This window comes from Chanodichthys erythropterus, chromosome 12 (genome assembly GCF_024489055.1).
Source record: "Chanodichthys erythropterus isolate Z2021 chromosome 12, ASM2448905v1, whole genome shotgun sequence".
Lineage (NCBI taxonomy): Eukaryota > Metazoa > Chordata > Actinopteri > Cypriniformes > Xenocyprididae > Chanodichthys > Chanodichthys erythropterus.
In genome coordinates, this window is record NC_090232.1 from 29,207,255 (window position 1) to 29,226,977 (window position 19,723).

The following is a 19,723-nucleotide window of genomic DNA, read 5'->3' on the forward strand; positions in this document are numbered from 1 at the left end:
CGACGCATGCGTGTGATGCTGACGCAAGAGCCGGCCAATAATGAGCTGGCGTTCATGAAATTAAGGTTGAACCACTGTAGTCATGTCGACTGTTTTGTCATTTTTGGGTGAACTAACTAACTCTTCAACTAATGTTAACAAAAGCAACATTTGATTTTAATAATGTATTAGGCTAGTACATTTTAAAATTAATAATAAATGCTGTAGAAGTATTTATAATTTGCAGTTTATGTTAACTAGTTAACTATTGTTAAAGGTGCTAAAGAGGATGTTTTGTTTTGTTTTGTTTTATACATTTTTGCAATATTACTTGAAACTGTCTTTACTAACGGATAAAAGACTATTTATTAGGTGCACTGAAAGGAATAATATTAATATACATCATCTGTGCACGAGGTAGGGCCTTAAAAACATCAGCCAATCGTTTACGCGATCATCGCATAAAAGATTGGCCCTCTGGCTTGTCAATCACTGCCGTGACGTTCCTTGTGAGAGACGAGCTCGGCTGCACGCTCCAGTAACTTTCCACACTCCACAGGCTCCGCATGCAATGTTTTTGTCAGGAGACAGGAGTAACAACTGCAGATTATGAGTTACCTGCGGTGAGTCCGACATAATGAATCCACTAACTCGACACAGTGAATGCCGGTGGTAAACAAACACTCGTGTTCCAATACTCGTGTTATGTTTGCTCGTGCGTTAAGTGCGTTAAGTTTTGGGAGGCTTTCCCTCGAAATGAGCTGTGAAGGAGGGGGGTTTATATTACGCATGCGCTCATTTCAAAAACTCACTAACAGTCTTTGGTTTCTCAGTCGACGAAAAGATCCTCTGTAGCACCTTTAAGTGTTACCAATGTCTTTTCCTCCAGAGCAAAGAACCAAAAAAAAAAAAAAAAAAAAGATCTCTTTTATTAACAGATGATGAATAACTTAATTGAATAAATCATTTATAATCATTTGAGGTATTAATACAAATCAGTGCTAATAACTAGAATCTATAATCACTGATCAACGAACAATCTAATCTAAGCCTGCATTCTGCTTTATCAAACCCACAGATTCATAGACAAAGGGGTGAGACACAGAGGGTAGATTTAGCACCATTTACTACCCTAGTGTGTTTTATGAATAAGTTTGCCTGTGGCCCCTATCAAAGACTGCTGGAGACCTTGATCACTGACCGTGAAGGTAAAACGCTCTGAGTGACAAAATACAAGCAATCAGGGAGCTCTGTGCTGTTCTGCTGCAAAAAATAATAATAATAATAAAATAAATAAATAAAATAAAAATATGTTGTTCTTTAAGCAGTAAATTGAGATTTCCATATCTCTTAAAATCATTTATATTAGGCAGTTTAGGCATCACAGACAATTTACACTACATCTGTTTTTCATTTTCACAATCTGTAGGCGAATGAATGACTGAAGCAGTGCCTACCTGATTTGATCAAGTAACCTTCATCATTTCAAGGCACTTCACTCTTTCAATCCATTCAGCTACTAGCTGAACGATAAACGGCCTGAAAATTGCATTTTGAGATTTTTCAAAAATGTAGTCTGGCATATATTTTGCATTATGTGAAATGGCATAGCGCTGCATGTGCATATCAATGTATTTTAATAAAAAAAAATATTCATAAACATGATTATTTATATTATTTGAATTAATTTGTTTCTTTATATTAAGTGTCTAACTTTTAAAATAATCATTTAATGCACTTGTGTACATACGTTTTTACATTGTACTTGTATTTAAAAAAAAAAAAAAATGCATTTAATTATATCAATAATTACACAGTTGACCCTTTCTTTACACCTTAACCCATAAACCTACCCATACCAACAAACCTGTCCATAAACTTACCTGCATCCCACCTCAATAACAGCAAATGTGTTTTACAATACAACAAGAACACAATACCTGACAATTATTAAGTACAGACACCTAATATAAAGCGTGACCCAATTTTGTGTAAAAATGTCTTGTCACCCAGTATTTGTTACTTCCAGTTCTTTCAACACACTGGAAGTGTGAAGGTGAGCACATTCCTTTGTGGGATACAATCTCTTTGCAGTCTGTTCTTTTATTTTGGAGCAAATATAATAGGCCACCCAGGAATTACATGCATAGAAAATGTGCATAGTATCCTACAATTTTTAAAATAATTGTTCTGCTATTTTAATATATTTTAAATAGAGCAAAGCTTTCCAGCAGCCATTACTCCAGTCTTTCTCATTATTTTTGGTAACACTACAATAAGGTCTCATTTGTTAACATGAGTTGCATTAACTAACTGAGCAATATATTTTTACCACATTTATTAACGTTGTTAATTTCAGTTAAAAATGTTCATGTTCATGTTAGTTGACCGTGCATTAGCTAATATTAACAGATACAACTATGGATCTTAAAAATGAATTAGTAAATGTTGAGATTAACATTGACTAATAAATGCTACATAAGTATTGTTCATTGTTAGTTCATAATGTTGTTAGCTAATGAAACCTTGTTGTCAAGCATTACCTTATTTTCAATGTTGATGTGCTGCCTAACATTTTTGTGGAAACTATACTATTATTTCATGAATAAATGTAAAAAGAACAACATTTATTTGAAATAGAAATCTTTTGTAATCTTTACTGTCGCATTTGATCAAGCATCCTTGCTGAATAAAAGTATTTTCTTTAAAAAAACTGATTACTGAATGATATCATACTGATAAAATGGTTAGAGTATTTTGAGCACAACCCATTTTGCGGCTTTAAGGTTGATCAGACCTTTCTGCAGAGATTATTTCCAACTCTGAAATGAATTAACCAAGAATTACAGACAGGTGTGAAGTAAGTTTCAACTGAAATTTGCTGGTCTGAACAACCCTGGAAGATTAAATAATGATATTTAATCTTGACAAACATTATAAACTCTGAAAATAAAAACTTCCTCAACACATCAGATTACGAACAGCTGCCAAATATATAATTGTTGATGAAAGACTGCACCAGAATGCTTTATAACTGATTTAGGTTACACATAAGCAACATATCTTAAAAATACATTACATAATAAAAAAATAAAAATAAATCAGAAATGTTTTAACAGAAAGAAAAAAAAAAAAAGTAAAATTAACATGTATGTTCTGTTGTTGTGGATAGGTACATGTTATGGCAAAACACAGAAGAGAATAAGAACAGCATTTCATTGCAATGTGGAACATAAAAAAAAATCCTTTTCCATTGATCAGAGATCAGTTATTATATATCAAAATCTTTGCCCGAAATATAAGGGAATCAACACAATTAGACTCTGATCAGTGTAGATGGCACCAGAAAGACCTGTAAAGTCTAGCATAGATGAAGAAATCCAATATATTACAATATAAGCACACTTACAAGTTTAAAAAATGATTTTCTGATTATGGGCTATCAAATTCTCACTGAAAAATCACATAGTATATATCATTTACTTTACAACACTTTTTCCAACGTTATCATTCCAGGTTTCAAAGGGTCTGCTATTTCCTGTTAACAAATGTGACTGAGTTTCTCCTTACAGCACTTCATTTTTTAAAAAAATAAACACTGTTTAAAAAAAAAAAAAAAAAAAAAACAATGGTGCATTACATATCAATCCAAGTCATAACAGAGGCATTATATATATATATATATATATATATATATATATATATATATATATATATATATATATATATATATATATATATATATAATCTGCATGTCTTGATAAAGAACAAAAATATGAGTATATGTATTAGTAACAGAAGCAGTTAAACAACAGGAGAGGGCACAGCTGATTTAATCTCAATCATTAAAGACCCATGCTGCAAAAGTGAAAAATCCATCCCTCTTTAATCATGCTCGCAAGCAGCGCCATCCACGACTGGTGCATTGTGGGAAAGTCTTTCAAATGGGAACCTCAGAGTGACAGGAGCAGGTCTCAGAAGCAGCACCCTGGGCTGTTTTCATGATAAACCCACACAAACATTCATTCCCTGTCACGGCTGCAGCTGAAAGGTGCTCTTTATGGTTCACAACGCTCCTCAAGTAGGGCAACATGTTCAATAACGAAACTGTACCCTGCATTTCATTTTTTTTTCTTTGAAACCGACTCTCTTTCTTTTGAAGAGAAAAGGGAAATAAAAAGTTTACACTTACAAACTTACAATGTATTCCTGATAACTGGATTTTTACAGAAGAGAATATTTAAAAAAAAAAAAAAAAAATGAAATGAAAAAGACAGAGATGCTGTGCAGGTGCCTGTAGTATGTTTAGAGTCTCTGTCTCTTGAGGCACCAGAAGAGATCCGTTCAGCACGTATGCGTGAGGCCAATTATTCAGATTTGTGACAATAAAGGTCCTTAAGCGCTTTGAGCTCCTCGATGAGCGTTTTGTTCTGATTCTCCAACACGGCCACTCTGTTTTCCAGACATTTAACGTACTCTTTCTTTTTCCTGCGGCACTCCCGTGCTGCCTCCCTGTGGTGGAAACACATTATTACAGTCAGGTTATTATAGAGGACACCAAATTAGTCACTCCAACTAAAAATACAGTCAAAACCATTAAGTTAAGGTTCTAAGGGAGACAACAGCATAGAGGTGATATATAGTCATAGTAAAAGTAAAATTACAAGAAAAAATTATCTATAAACAAAATCATGACACACAGATAAATCAAGCATTTTAATCAGGCATGATCAGCTAAGAACAAAAAAAAAGAAAAAAAAGGAAAATCAGTTTCTTCCCCTAATTCAATATGACTACAATAACTGCAACACTACTGTTAAGAAATAATAATAATAATAATAATCATTCAAAATCATTTTTATTTTATATTATATAAAAGTAAACAGAACAATAAAGTAATATATTACTATTACAATAATATTATTGTAAAATAAAAATAATAATTTTATAGGAACAAATTACAATACAATACTATATTATATTATATTATATTATATTATATTATATTATATATATATAATATATGATTTAATGCGTTAATTAGATTTATTAATTAATTACGGTAAAAGCGCATTAAAATTATTAACACATTTAATGCACTTGCACCGCCCCAGACCTATGTAGGTCATCTGACAGTTCATACAGTTGATAGATGATGAATATGATGCAGGGCAACAACTCACTACGTGATGAAGCCTAGCTATATAATGCCATTAGAATGTCTCTAAAATTCAAGATATGGAGGCAAAAATGTTCCGTTTTGAGTATGAGTTTTTGACTCATATTTACATCATATGATATAGTTAAGCTATATCACACGAGTGCTGTTTTTCTATTCAGAATAGCATGAGTGCAAATGTGATACTGATTTTATAACTGTAGAATATATATAAAAAAAGTTAATATTGTGTTATTTTAGACACAATATTGTCTGTTTTGCTAAATTTTGCCAACAAAAATATAAAGAAAGCAGAACTAGTCTCCGAGCAATTTCTGAATCTGTGTTTTGAACAAATCGGGTGAACCAATGATTCAATGAATCAATCATGAAGAGAATTGACTTCATTCCTGAATGAATCAGTCATTTGAATGAGTCGAATGAATGAATGAATCAAATTAATCGAAAGGATGAATGACTTGACGAAGGGCCCCATTTTAAAGATCTAAGCGCATGGTGCAAGTGCACTTAGGGCATGTCTGAATCCACTTTTGCTAGTTTAAGGACAGGAAAAATGGTCTGTGTACCCGGCGCACGGTCTAAATGGGTTGTCCCTATTCTCTTAATGAGTAATGGGTGTGTTTTGGATGTAACGTGCTATAAACCAATCAGAGTCTCATCTCCCATTCCATTTAAAAGCCAGCTGCGCTCACGCCATGGCGGATTCACTATTTACATGCCGGAATTTGCAAGCTGAAAAACTGAACGCTTCTCTAGTGAGGAAACGAATGTGCTTGTGCGTGAGCTTAAGCGCGCAAGCGGACCATCAACGGGACAAGCCGGATTTCACCAAAGCATTTTTATCTTTATGCACACAATAATAATGTTTTACATTGCAGTCCTTTTATTTTTAATATTTGGCAGGTTTGTGTGCGCATATTACACCTGCATTTTGGCGCATATTACTAACGCGCTCTTAAATAACAAAACAAATATTGTAACATTGACTTTAGACCATGTTATTGTTGGTCAATGGCGCAGTCTATTTCAGTTGCCTCAACGTGCCTGAACATAACTCGTTTTCAGACCAGCACACCCATGGACGCACAAATGGGCACAAATGGATTTGCTATTTAAACAACGTGCCGCAGGACGTGAAAAAGATGGGGTGAAACTAGCAAAAAACACTTGCGTCACGCTTGTCCCGCATTGCACTGGGTGTATGATAGGGCACCTGATCATTAAGACATTTACCACCACCTACTGGTAGTTTAAGTTTCTTATTTAGAGTACAGTTTAATTAAAATAATTTCATATTTCAAAAAAAAAAAAAAAAAAAAAAAATCATTAAATGTATAGTTTACCCAAAAATGAAAATGTAGTCATCATTTACTCATTTTCACGGTCCAAAAGTTTGTGTAACAAATTTTGTTGAATCAAATAAAAAAAAATTCTGAAGCTACTTTTTATACTGACAATTTGATGCTTTACACAATAATGATTTCAAATGATCTTTTATTCTATAATATATTATCTTATATTTTATAAGTATTGTAGTTTGTTCCAATTAAATCCAATTATCTTATTTATTCTATACTTTTTTATTTTAAATGCATCTAAATATGCAACAATACACATACCTGTAAATTTTTTCACTGGTATCTGAGCATTATTTACAGTCCAAAATGAGCATGTGCAATTAATCATGCAAATAAGTTTTTAATAATACCTGTTCTTCATTAGCCGAACCTCCCGCTTGCGAGTGGCCTCCTCAGCTCCTCCCTGACTGGGCAGTGCAGGAGACGAGGCCATGACCACACCTGGAGCAATGGTGCTAGCAGCTGCGGTGCGGATCTGATATGCCTGAACGTCTCCTGAGGCCGCTGAAAAAACAAAAGCGGCACAGATTTAAAGATGGCTGGTGTCCTGGACATAGATTAAGCCTACAGCCTAGATTTAATCTACCTCTGAGAAACTAGACCAGCACACTTACTTGTCCTCTTATCTCTTATCTTTACTCTTATCTCTCTATCTGTTGCTGTCTTTTATTCATGGTTGTATGTACTTGCTTAAACCTGAAATATCTTCTATTTATGCAAAATCTCACCTTGCACAACTACTTGATTACTGGGCACCAGTATCTGCTGTCCGTCGCTGGTCTGTGCATATTGCAGGATGGTGGTGCCGGGCTGAGCGCCTGCTGCGTTCGTCATGGTCAGGGTTTGTAGCCCTTGAACTCCATCTGTTCCATTATTGGCTAACTGTATCGCTCCACCCTGAGTAATAGCAACTGAGAGAAAACAAATGGCATAAGGTTGATTTAAATGCAACCAGTATATTCATGAAGTTATCTGAAATATTGACAATGTTTGCATTTCTTTATGTATTTAGCAGGCTCAAAAAGTTACTGTTTTAAAAGTTGGAAAATTGTAGTAATAGTAGTAGTAGTGTATTTGTACTAGAGAAGCAAACGACTTACTGTACTGCCCACTACTTGTCTGGTAGATAGGCGTTGGCACGGTAACGGTTGTTATGGCTGGAGTGGAATCCTCTTCTGATTTCTCTTCTTCTATCCGTGGGACCGCTGGAGCATCGGATGAAAGGTCGTTCAGGATCTTTCTGCATTTCAAAATATCAAATCAAGCATGTGAACAATGGATCGTGAATGATCTAGCCACTTTGGCGGGTTGAATTTTATTATATTCAATTAAATAAATACGCTGTGGGTTGCAGAGTGAAGTGGGACGCTTTATTTACATGTTTGCAGGTTACTTGTTTCTTCCAGCGTCTCAGAGCGGTTCACAGTAAATGCTGCTCCACACAAACTCTGCATGTGCTCTTTCTTTGGGTTTCTAATAACATGCATTTGGGAATGATATAAAGTCTGACCTGCTTTGTGTTTCATAGCGAAGTGTTGTACTGTTATTATTTACATGCGTGGAGCGCATCTCAACAGCTCAGTTAACAAACTCCATCTCTGCATATGCTGTGAGTTTGGGTTGCTAATAGCGTTCTTCTGGGAACACAATGTTCACCATTTCACCAGATTTGTAACAGAAATCATTTATTAACCTATGCCAACATAGAAGAATACATCAATATGTTTCTAAATATGCGAATTGTTGTTCATCACAATTTCAAAATAATAGTTTAAACCCTTGCTTTGAGTTTGCATGTTTCGATATTTTGTTCAAGAAATTACAGTCGCTGTGGCTGTATTTCTATCATAAAAGCGTGGCCAAATATTAAAGATTAAATGGAGATTTCAATTAAATGCTGATGGCCAATATTAAACAAGGATTTGATGCCCTCTGCAGGCATTTGTTATAATACATTATGTACTTAAAGGTGTCATAGAATGTCCATTTCACAAGATGTAAAATAAGTCTAAGGTGTCCCCATGGGTCTGTGAAGTTTCAGCTCAAAATACCCCATAGATTTTTTTTTATTATACCATGTTTTAACTGCCTATTTTGAGGTGGGATTAAAAATGCGCTGATTTGGTGTGTGTACACCTTTAAATGTTGGTGCTCCCTGCCCCCAAGCTCGTTACTCCATTAAACATTGCATAAATAATACAGAATTTGTTCACACAGCAAATATAACTCTCAAAATGGATCTTTACAAACTGTTCGCTAAATGTTTGCTAAAATTTGATTCTGAATGAGTTTGACAGTGTGCTGCACGGTTAACATGGCTAAAGCTAGACACTCTTGCGTTTATGAATTATTCAGACTGCAAGCATTTAAAAATGAAAATAACGACATGGCTCTGGTCTCCGTGAATACAGGAGAATACAGTAAGAAACAATGGTAACTTTAACCACATTTAACAGTACATTAGCAACATGCTAACGAAACATTTAGAAAGACAAATTTACAAATATCACTAAATATATCATGATATCATGAATCATGAACAGTTATTATCGATCCATCTGCCATTTTCGCTATTTTGTCACTGCTTGCTTCACAATACCTGCAGAACGTCTGATGATTTGGCTGTGCAGCTCCAGACGTTAATACTGGCTTGCCTTGAACATGGACTGCTATATGCAAATTTTGGAGGTGTAAATAATAATGATCCCGACTGTTACGTAACTGTCTGTGTTATGCTGGGATTCGCCCTTTTTTCCGTGGTGTTTTTCACGCAATAGCTTTTGTTTTCGTTCAAATTTCATTTTTAATCATAAACTTACAGGTCGAGCCCAAGGGCTAGATTAGAGAACAGACGAACATATGAATGTTTTTTTTTTTTCCCTTAATGACAGTGGAGGCCACTAAAACACAAGCGTTTGTGCCTGAACAGGCAAATATGAACAATGCAATATATAAAAAAATACAATTCCGATTATAATTCCAATTCCGACAAAAAACGAACTAAGCTAAACTCAACTGATGCTCTGTATCTGCCTTAACTCAAATCATCCTTCGGGTCCACATCGATTTAACCCTCCTGTAATGTCTCAGGCCAAATTGACCCCAATGCAACTTTGACATCTCTGAAAAAATATGCTAATTGTAATCAATAGAAAAATGTATAAATATGCACATCTTGTGTTACAGAGTTTTCAAAATGCCTGTACAGATTTTTATCCAATCTGGGATGTCTGGGAGCATTTGAGGATTTGACCCCCTCACAAAAACACTATGGAAATTTACACATAACAGAAAGGTTTAAACTGGATGCTCGCTTGTGTGCAATCAAATGCATCAAGGGAGACTAACGCAGAGGCAACTGTCATTAGATTTTGTGTATTTTCCTCAGACAGACGGCAGTTTTAATTTTGTTCTGGAGGCTGAACCCATGCTCAGTGTTGCCAGATTGGGTTGACAATTTCCAGCCCAAAAGCTCTCCAAATCCCTCCCAAAAAAATCACTACCAAAAGAATGCAATATAATTCTATTGTCACAACAACCAAGGTTTAGAATGACCATATACCTATTACCTTCATAAAACAAAAATGACAAAATAAAACTATGAATACAATGAATACATTTCTCTGCCAGGAGATCAATACAATGGGAAAACGAATCAAAACATGGAAAATACAGTAAAATAAAATTAGCAAATATGACAAAAATGTTTATACTCAAACTAATTAACACATTTTACCCCTCGCACACACCATAAAAGCAGAAAATGTGTCATTTGTGTTCAAAAAATGAAAGACAATAAATATGCGCTTTGTGCTGTGCTTTAACTTCAAACAGAAGTACACATCTTTCTTGAAGTACACACTGTAGAACATAATGCAGAACTTTGCACAGTCAAAACTAAATTAAAGGGTTAGTTCACCCAAACATGAAAATTCTGTCATTTATTACTCACCCTCATGCCGTTCCACACCCGTAAGACCTTCATTGATCTTCGGAACACACATTAAGATATTTTTGTTGAAATCCGATGGCTCAGTGAGGCCTGCATAACCTGCAATGACACTTCCTCTCTCAAGATCCATTAATGTACTAAAAACATATTTAAATCAGTTCTTGTGAGTACAGTGGCTCAATATTAATATTATAAAGTGACGAGAATACTTTTGGTGCTTCGGAGTGTTATGATTCTTCTGCGTCGAATCATGATTCGGATCGCGTGTCAAACCGCCAAACAGCTGAAATCATGTGACTCTGACGCTCCGAATCATGATTCGACACGCTGATTCATAACGCTCCGAAGCTTCCTAAAGCAGTGTTTTGAAATCGGCCATCACTATATAAGTCGTTATTTTGTTTTTTTGGCGCACCAAAAATATTTTCATCGCTTTATAATATTAATATTGAACCACTGTACTCACATGAACTGATATGTATATGTTTTTAGTACATTAATGGATCTTGAGAGAGGAAATGTCATTGCTGGCTATGGAGGACTCACTGAGTCATCGGATTTCAACAAAAATATCTTAATTTGTGTTCTGAAGATTAACAAAGGTCTTACGGGTGTGGAACAGCATGAGGGTGAGTAATTAATCTCAGCAGCTCAGTTAACAAACTCCATCTCTGCATATGCTGTGAGTTTGGGTTGCTAATAGCGTTCTTCTGGGAACACAATGTTCACCATTTCACCAGATTTGTAACAGAAATCATTTATTAACCTATGCCAACATAGAAGAATACATCAATATGTTTCTAAATATGCGAATTGTTGTTCATCACAATTTCAAAATAATAGTTTAAACCCTTGCTTTGAGTTTGCATGTTTCGATATTTTGTTCAAGAAATTACAGTCGCTGTGGCTGTATTTCTATCATAAAAGCGTGGCCAAATATTAAAGATTAAATGGAGATTTCAATTAAATGCTGATGGCCAATATTAAACAAGGATTTGATGCCCTCTGCAGGCATTTGTTATAATACATTATGTACTTAAAGGTGTCATAGAATGTCCATTTCACAAGATGTAAAATAAGTCTAAGGTGTCCCCATGGGTCTGTGAAGTTTCAGCTCAAAATACCCCATAGATTTTTTTTTATTATACCATGTTTTAACTGCCTATTTTGAGGTGGGATTAAAAATGCGCTGATTTGGTGTGTGTACACCTTTAAATGTTGGTGCTCCCTGCCCCCAAGATCGTTACTCCATTAAACATTGCATAAATAATACAGAATTTGTTCACACAGCAAATATAACTCTCAAAATGGATCTTTACAAACTGTTCGCTAAATGTTTGCTAAAATTTGATTCTGAATGAGTTTGACAGTGTGCTGCACGGTTAACATGGCTAAAGCTAGACACTCTTGCGTTTATGAATTATTCAGACTGCAAGCATTTAAAAATGAAAATAACGACATGGCTCTGGTCTCCGTGAATACAGGAGAATACAGTAAGAAACAATGGTAACTTTAACCACATTTAACAGTACATTAGCAACATGCTAACGAAACATTTAGAAAGACAATTTACAAATATCACTAAATATATCATGATATCATGAATCATGAACAGTTATTATCGATCCATCTGCCATTTTCGCTATTTTGTCACTGCTTGCTTCACAATACCTGCAGAACGTCTGATGATTTGGCTGTGCAGCTCCAGACGTTAATACTGGCTTGCCTTGAACATGGACTGCTATATGCAAATTTTGGAGGTGTAAATAATAATGATCCCGACTGTTACGTAACTGTCTGTGTTATGCTGGGATTCGCCCTTTTTTCCGTGGTGTTTTTCACGCACAAGATTTACATATGAAGGAGGAAACAATGGTGATTGAGGCTCACGGTATGTCATTTCCATGTACAGAACTGATTATTATTCAACTATGCCAAGGTAAATTCAATTTTCAATTCTGTGGAACCTTTAGTTTGATTATGTTTATATTATCTATATCGCATTATGTATTTTCACAGTGTTGTTCAATAAAACCACATGATTACTTGCTTTTGATATTTTATTTGAAACCATTATTATTGCCTCATTGTTATTATATATGCATTTTAAGTAATTTAAAGGCTATTGTTCACAAGGCTATTGTCTATTTTTATTACCACAAAAAATATTATCCGATTACTTAACCCTTTCGATCGTGAGTTTAAAATATTCTAACTGTCCCCCCAGAGTGAGTTTTTTTTAAGGCGACAGTTATTTTAGAACATTTGCCTTTAATGTTTCCATGGCGATGCATCTTGCGTGTTACGAGCGCTGAACGCAGCAACAATAACACTGTATGACAGATGGATCGCTATTATTTAGTTTTTCCTTTTATATTTAAAATATTCGCAAAATTGCTTACCATGTCATCAACTATCTGATATTCCGATTCTCAAATATGTGTAAGTGAGTGTGTTTTGTCGTTTTAAAACCTTTATAAATGATCTTTATCTTGATCTATAATGCGAGATGGGTGCCGCCATCTTAGTTTGCGCTGCAGTTCACAGAGTCCTGTCAGTCGGATTTACAGCAGGTGAATTCATCAATTTCTCCCGAAATATATGCAAGTAAGTGGCTGGTGAACTGGAAGAATAATAGAGTAAACTTTATAGTTACTTAGGTCCATTATGTGTGTCTGATATATATAAATGTCGGCAAATTATATTTGTTATTGCTGCTTCCACTGATGTCGAACATCAGTGTGTATTTTATAAAACTCTTAATGTATTGTTTTAATGGTGCTTATGCATATTTAAATGTCTGAAACCTTAAAAGAAACATTATGTGGCTGAAAACGCTGCATAGCTGTGATATATGACAAGAGCTGCGACAGTCTTTTCTTCCCTATTGTGATGTATATCAGAGTTAAATGGTTTCTTAAACAACAAAAAAAAAAAAAATTAGGGAGGGTCTCCATTGAAAAATTATTGGATTGTTGGTTTGTTGTGGTTGTCTACTGCATGCGAGTGACAGCTTGTCCTGCCCTTGCACCAGCGAACACATCTTTAGAGAAGAGATGTCACAGCAAGAGAGACAGGAATTTACTTTCTTTGAAGATTATAAGGGAACATGGACAAATCATTTATAATAAATGCTGCAATATTCCATAAAAAAAATCGGAATTGTCCATTTTGAGTTCATGGTGACTTTAAACCCTTGAGATGAAACTACAAATACATTCAGGTACCTGTATGATGGCCGTCTAGACAGGATCTCTCTCCTCTTCTGGGAATCTGTCACACTGTCCACTGACTCCTGAGAATCATCACTCTCAGCAATGGTTGAAATCTAAGACAAAACAGGAACCCATCAATACTGAAGCCCCATCATCCCCTAAAAAAAAGTTATTTCTAATCAATCAAGTCTTCTTAGATTAACAAACAACAGGGAATAAATACTGAATTACGGTTATTTAATCCTATGTGCTACCTGCATACAATATGGAGTCTGCAAGGACAACTCACACCAGAGGTCACAGTAGACTTTCTCACTGTCCGTCATTTTGACAGGCAAGGTCGTAAAAATTCCGTCATAATCTATTATTATTATCCATCATTTTAATTTTCAAATTTTAATGAAAATAAGATTTTAAATAGCTTTTGTTTTCGTTCAAATTTCATTTTTAATCATAAACTTACAGGTCGAGCCCAAGGGCTAGATTAGAGAACAGACGAACATATGAATGTTTTTTTTTTTTCCCTTAATGACAGTGGAGGCCACTAAAACACAAGCGTTTGTGCCTGAACAGGCAAATATGAACAATGCAATATATAAAAAAATACAATTCCGATTATAATTCCAATTCCGACAAAAAACGAACTAAGCTAAACTCAACTGATGCTCTGTATCTGCCTTAACTCAAATCATCCTTCGGGTCCACATCGATTTAACCCTCCTGTAATGTCTCAGGCCAAATTGACCCCAATGCAACTTTGACATCTCTGAAAAAATATGCTAATTGTAATCAATAGAAAAATGTATAAATATGCACATCTTGTGTTACAGAGTTTTCAAAATGTCTGTACAGATTTTTATCCAATCTGGGATGTCTGGGAGCATTTGAGCATTTGACCCCCTCACAAAAACACTATGGAAATTTACACATAACAGAAAGGTTTAAACTGGATGCTCGCTTGTGTGCAATCAAATGCATCAAGGGAGACTAACGCAGAGGCAACTGTCATTAGATTTTGTGTATTTTCCTCAGACAGACGGCAGTTTTAATTTTGTTCTGGAGGCTGAACCCATGCTCAGTGTTGCCAGATTGGGTTGACAATTTCCAGCCCAAAAGCTCTCCAAATCCCTCCCAAAAAAATCACTACCAAAAGAATGCAATATAATTCTATTGTCACAACAACCAAGGTTTAGAATGACCATATACCTATTACCTTCATAAAACAAAAATGACAAAATAAAACTATGAATACAATGAATACATTTCTCTGCCAGGAGATCAATACAATGGGAAAACGAATCAAAACATGGAAAATACAGTAAAATAAAATTAGCAAATATGACAAAAATGTTTATACTCAAACTAATTAACACATTTTACCCCTCGCACACACCATAAAAGCAGAAAATGTGTCATTTGTGTTCAAAAAATGAAAGACAATAAATATGCGCTTTGTGCTGTGCTTTAACTTCAAACAGAAGTACACATCTTTCTTGAAGTACACACTGTAGAACATAATGCAGAACTTTGCACAGTCAAAACTAAATTAAAGGGTTAGTTCACCCAAACATGAGAATTCTGTCATTTATTACTCACCCTCATGCCGTTCCACACCCGTAAGACCTTCATTGATCTTCGGAACACACATTAAGATATTTTTGTTGAAATCCGATGGCTCAGTGAGGCCTGCATAACCTGCAATGACACTTCCTCTCTCAAGATCCATTAATGTACTAAAAACATATTTAAATCAGTTCTTGTGAGTACAGTGGCTCAATATTAATATTATAAAGTGACGAGAATACTTTTGGTGCTTCGGAGTGTTATGATTCTTCTGTGTCGAATCATGATTCGGATCGCGTGTCAAACCGCCAAACAGCTGAAATCATGTGACTCTGACGCTCCGAATCATGATTCGACACGCTGATTCATAACGCTCCGAAGCTTCCTAAAGCAGTGTTTTGAAATCGGCCATCACTATATAAGTCGTTATTTTGTTTTTTTGGCGCACCAAAAATATTTTCATCGCTTTATAATATTAATATTGAACCACTGTACTCACATGAACTGATATGTATATGTTTTTAGTACATTAATGGATCTTGAGAGAGGAAATGTCATTGCTGGCTATGGAGGACTCACTGAGTCATCGGATTTCAACAAAAATATCTTAATTTGTGTTCTGAAGATTAACGAAGGTCTTACGGGTGTGGAACAGCATGAGGGTGAGTAATTAATTACATTTTTTTCATTTTTGGATGAACAAACCCTTTAATCGTTGATCGCTGTGTTTACACTAACGTCATGATGACTGATTGGATGGATGACATGCACACTTCGGTTTTGTTTTTTAACCAATTAATAAAATAAAAATGTTTGAAAAATGACAAACTGACCCCAAACCCACCCAAATTTTGTCCACCCACCCAAACCAATTTTTACCCGCACAATCAAATTCAAATCCGCCCAATCTGGTAACACTGTAAATTAGGGCTGTGTATCACCAACAATTTCACGATACGCATCACGATACTAAAGCCACGATACGTATCACGATACTAAAGCCACGATACGTATCACGATATGGTTCAATTTAGAATTTAAATTTCTTTTGACAGAGATTCGTAACAGTAATATGTGTTTATTGAATAACCAGTGTTATAACAGTCATGATAACTGAAAAAAACTATTTTGTTTTTATCATTAAAAAAAACTATTATTTAAATTAAATCAATGACTAATTTCACTTGCAACAGTAAGTTGACTTGTAAGAAAACTAAGTTAGTTAATTATATCGGCTATAATATCATAATAATGTCAATACTGCCTGTTTTTTGTTTGTTTGTTTTTTCATCTGTAAAAATATTTTTTTTGGATATCAACTAAAAATATGTTCTAGAACAACATACGTTTTTATTAACGTGGTCTACAAAATATGCGCTACATGAGTTTACAATACACACTTAACAATAACGTTCATTAATTAAACATCAGATAATGTATTAACATGAACCAACCATGAGCAATACATTTGTTACTGTATTAGTATACACATACTAATTTAATGCGCAGGTCTCCTCTCATGCGTCCTCCCCACTGGACGAGTCAATATCACTTTTGTTTCGCTTTCAGATATCTCTATCATATATGCCATCACTGCTTTTAACTTTCTAGATGTAATTACCGAAATCAAAACAGTCCATAAACTATATCCTCACGAAAACGTCAGTCAAGCCAGCTTGCGCCTCAACCTGAGAGATCGGCCTTCAAATTTCTTGGTTTCTGAATGGACGGTTTGGCTTGGTTCGGCCATGATTTATACACCATCGACCTGTCCTAAAATGTTAGCACGCATTGATCGATGATTTGGAGATTGCGTGTCTCTCCCCTATGGTTTCTCCGTTCGAGAGCGTCACGTGACGTCACGTGATTGGCTAGATTTAAAAGCAAGACAGACACGATATGGCAGCTGCTCTATCGATACGCGCATCGTCAGGAGTTCATGACGATGTATCGTTGTATCGATATTCTGAGCACAGCCCTACTGTAAATACTGTTACAAGTTACAAGTGACAATAGATCACCCTCAGTGTAATCTGTTAAAATGATGGACAACCTTTGGAGTTTTCCGTCACTGCTAAAAAAAATGTCAATGACGGAAAATATTGAGAAAATATTCACAACAGAATTATGTAATGAGATGTTTACGGTTCTCTCTTCAATGAACCATCACGTCAGGCTTACCTGTACAGTTTGCACCTGTGGGGATTGTATGACAGAGGGCTGGGCTGCCTGGATGACCCCGTGAACTTGCACTGTTTGCCCATTGGGCAGCTGAACTAAGGTCACTGTGGGCGCAGTAGCTGATGCCTGTGCTGCAGCCATCGAAACCTGCGTCAGGGAGGTAAAACAGGGTGAGACTAAACTAAGTTAAAACTGCACTGAATTAAAATAACAACCCTCATCTACATGCATAATACTCTAACTGTTGGATTATAATCAGTCTTGCCATGCTAGAAAATGTGTTTCCAAGGGCCTCAAAAACATGCAATGCGAGAAACTCACCTGTGCCAAAGTGGCAATTTGCTGAGTATCTGTCTCTGAGACCGCAGTGTCACCGCCCTGCTGGACATCTGCTCCTGCCTCCATGGTCATTTAGATAGCCTGGACATGCAATTCAAATATTTTATTTTGGCCAATATTAAGGATACCATGAATATACAATATACTATGAATATATAGGGTAGGTCACCAAAGTCCCCTGAAAAGAGGACGTTTTATCGACGTAAATGTATCCGAAAGGGTGCGACCACAAAATTACTCTGCCCACAGACTGACTGGGCTTGTCAGTTTCATTTTGAGTATTAATTTGTGTAGCCTGAATGGTTGTCTTATAAAATAAATGCGGTAAATTAAAAGAAAATGAATAAATTAATCACGTATAATATATAATACAATGCAATATATCATATAAATTCATTTGTTGACATTCTTAGAGGGGTGAAATGTTTGCATTTATATAGTCTTAATTTAGTTTCAGATGGCAAAAATAATGTATGGCATTACATAATTAACATGAAAAATAGATTGTAACAAATGTAGCCACCAAGGGTTAACACATGAATGAGAATATGTATAATTAATATTAACGAAATACACTTTGAAGGAGTGTTAAATCTGAAACTTTAATCATCGTGCTCAACAAACCAGGCTGACTCCATTTGCCGCCTTTTTTTTACTTCCGTATACAGCTGTCAGTCAGATTTGAGCTTTGGTTTTTAATTATTTATGAATATAGCAAAAGAAGAAGAAGAAAAAAAAAGAGTGCAAGCGAAATAATTTCATTTTTACGAGTGCCTATTTACGTTATAGATATTTAAAGTTAAACAATTCAATAAATATAAGTGCTTGCATTTTTAGGCATGTTTCGACTTGTAAAATAGTGTGCCAGTTTGAATGAAGCAAGTATGCAACTCAAAATCAGTTTTATGGTGTAATTTGAAGGGAATAATACTCAAGAGGAATACATTTTCTCTGATTTTATTTACCAATTAAATCCACAATTTATTACAGAAGATAACTGTTTTTGTGGTACAGAAAGACCTTTGCTTGGAGGAGAATGCAGTAAAGATCTTTAATGTAACACGCAAAGCTTCGACTGCTCGATAAACCAATGCTGGAGTCAAGAAAAAAATCATTTCATGTGCTGTATTTCCATCAAAAGGTGCCATGGACGAGCGATCGCATTCATAACACTATGCATCTCTTATCCTTTCCACAAACAGTCGTACTTCGCAGAACCGTCGCGCTTTCCTTCTTCGACTGCCTGACTGACTCATTGTCTGCAAGCAAGTCTGAGCTATTGAGAAACATGCCCACCGCCGCCATGATCTCTTTGTTACACACGGATCGACCATTGCGACATGTCCACTAAAACAGCAAGTGCATTATCTCTTTCCCCCACGAATGCGTCTCTTCTTACCCGACACAGACTCGCCTCGTCACTCCCAGGCCTCCGGAGCTCCACTTTTATTTAGTCCGACACGTAAGAGACCGCGTCAGGCTACACCTCCGTCGCGTCACCGAGGACAACAACACAGAGATAGAGGGGGACGAAATACAGCCCTAATTCACGATCGACAGAATCCGAGGTGTGGGCGGAACATGCCGAATGATGTCCGAAGATACACGAACAGCTAACGAACAGAGTCGGATTCACACGAGCTCTCGCTGCAGGTCTACTCGGTCTGCTCACACGAGCATGCGTCAAATCCTTGAGCTATGACTGGCTGCGCATGCGTCAAATCCTTGCGCTATGATTGGCTGCCCTTTGTCGTAATAAATATGAATAAATATTCAAATGTACTGGACATGGGGGTTTCAGTCTTTTAGATGACATGAACCATCATTCTCATGCAAGGAACCTTTTACGGCAGCTATATATCCTCCTGGGACCCAGGAATAGACTTCTGTCCTCTGTAGTGGACATTATATTTGAGTGATTTTCTCTGACATCATACATGTCACAGTTTTAAGTCTG

The 19,723-nt window shown here is 35.7% G+C and overlaps 1 protein-coding gene across 1 annotated transcript; it reads right to left on the reverse strand.

Moving 5' to 3' along the window:
- Positions 1–3,734: 3,734 nt before the first annotated feature.
- creb1a (cAMP responsive element binding protein 1a) lies at positions 3,735–19,385 on the reverse strand. The gene is made up of 8 exons (XM_067404298.1): positions 19,166–19,385; positions 17,749–17,847; positions 17,428–17,574; positions 13,696–13,796; positions 7,617–7,756; positions 7,245–7,427; positions 6,867–7,020; positions 3,735–4,491 (listed from the first exon to the last, which is right to left on the reverse strand). The coding sequence occupies exons 2-8, from the start codon at positions 17,836–17,838 to the stop codon at positions 4,347–4,349; spliced, it is 960 nt and encodes a 319-aa protein (XP_067260399.1). The 5' UTR covers positions 17,839–17,847; positions 19,166–19,385; the 3' UTR covers positions 3,735–4,346.
- Positions 19,386–19,723: the final 338 nt, after the last annotated feature.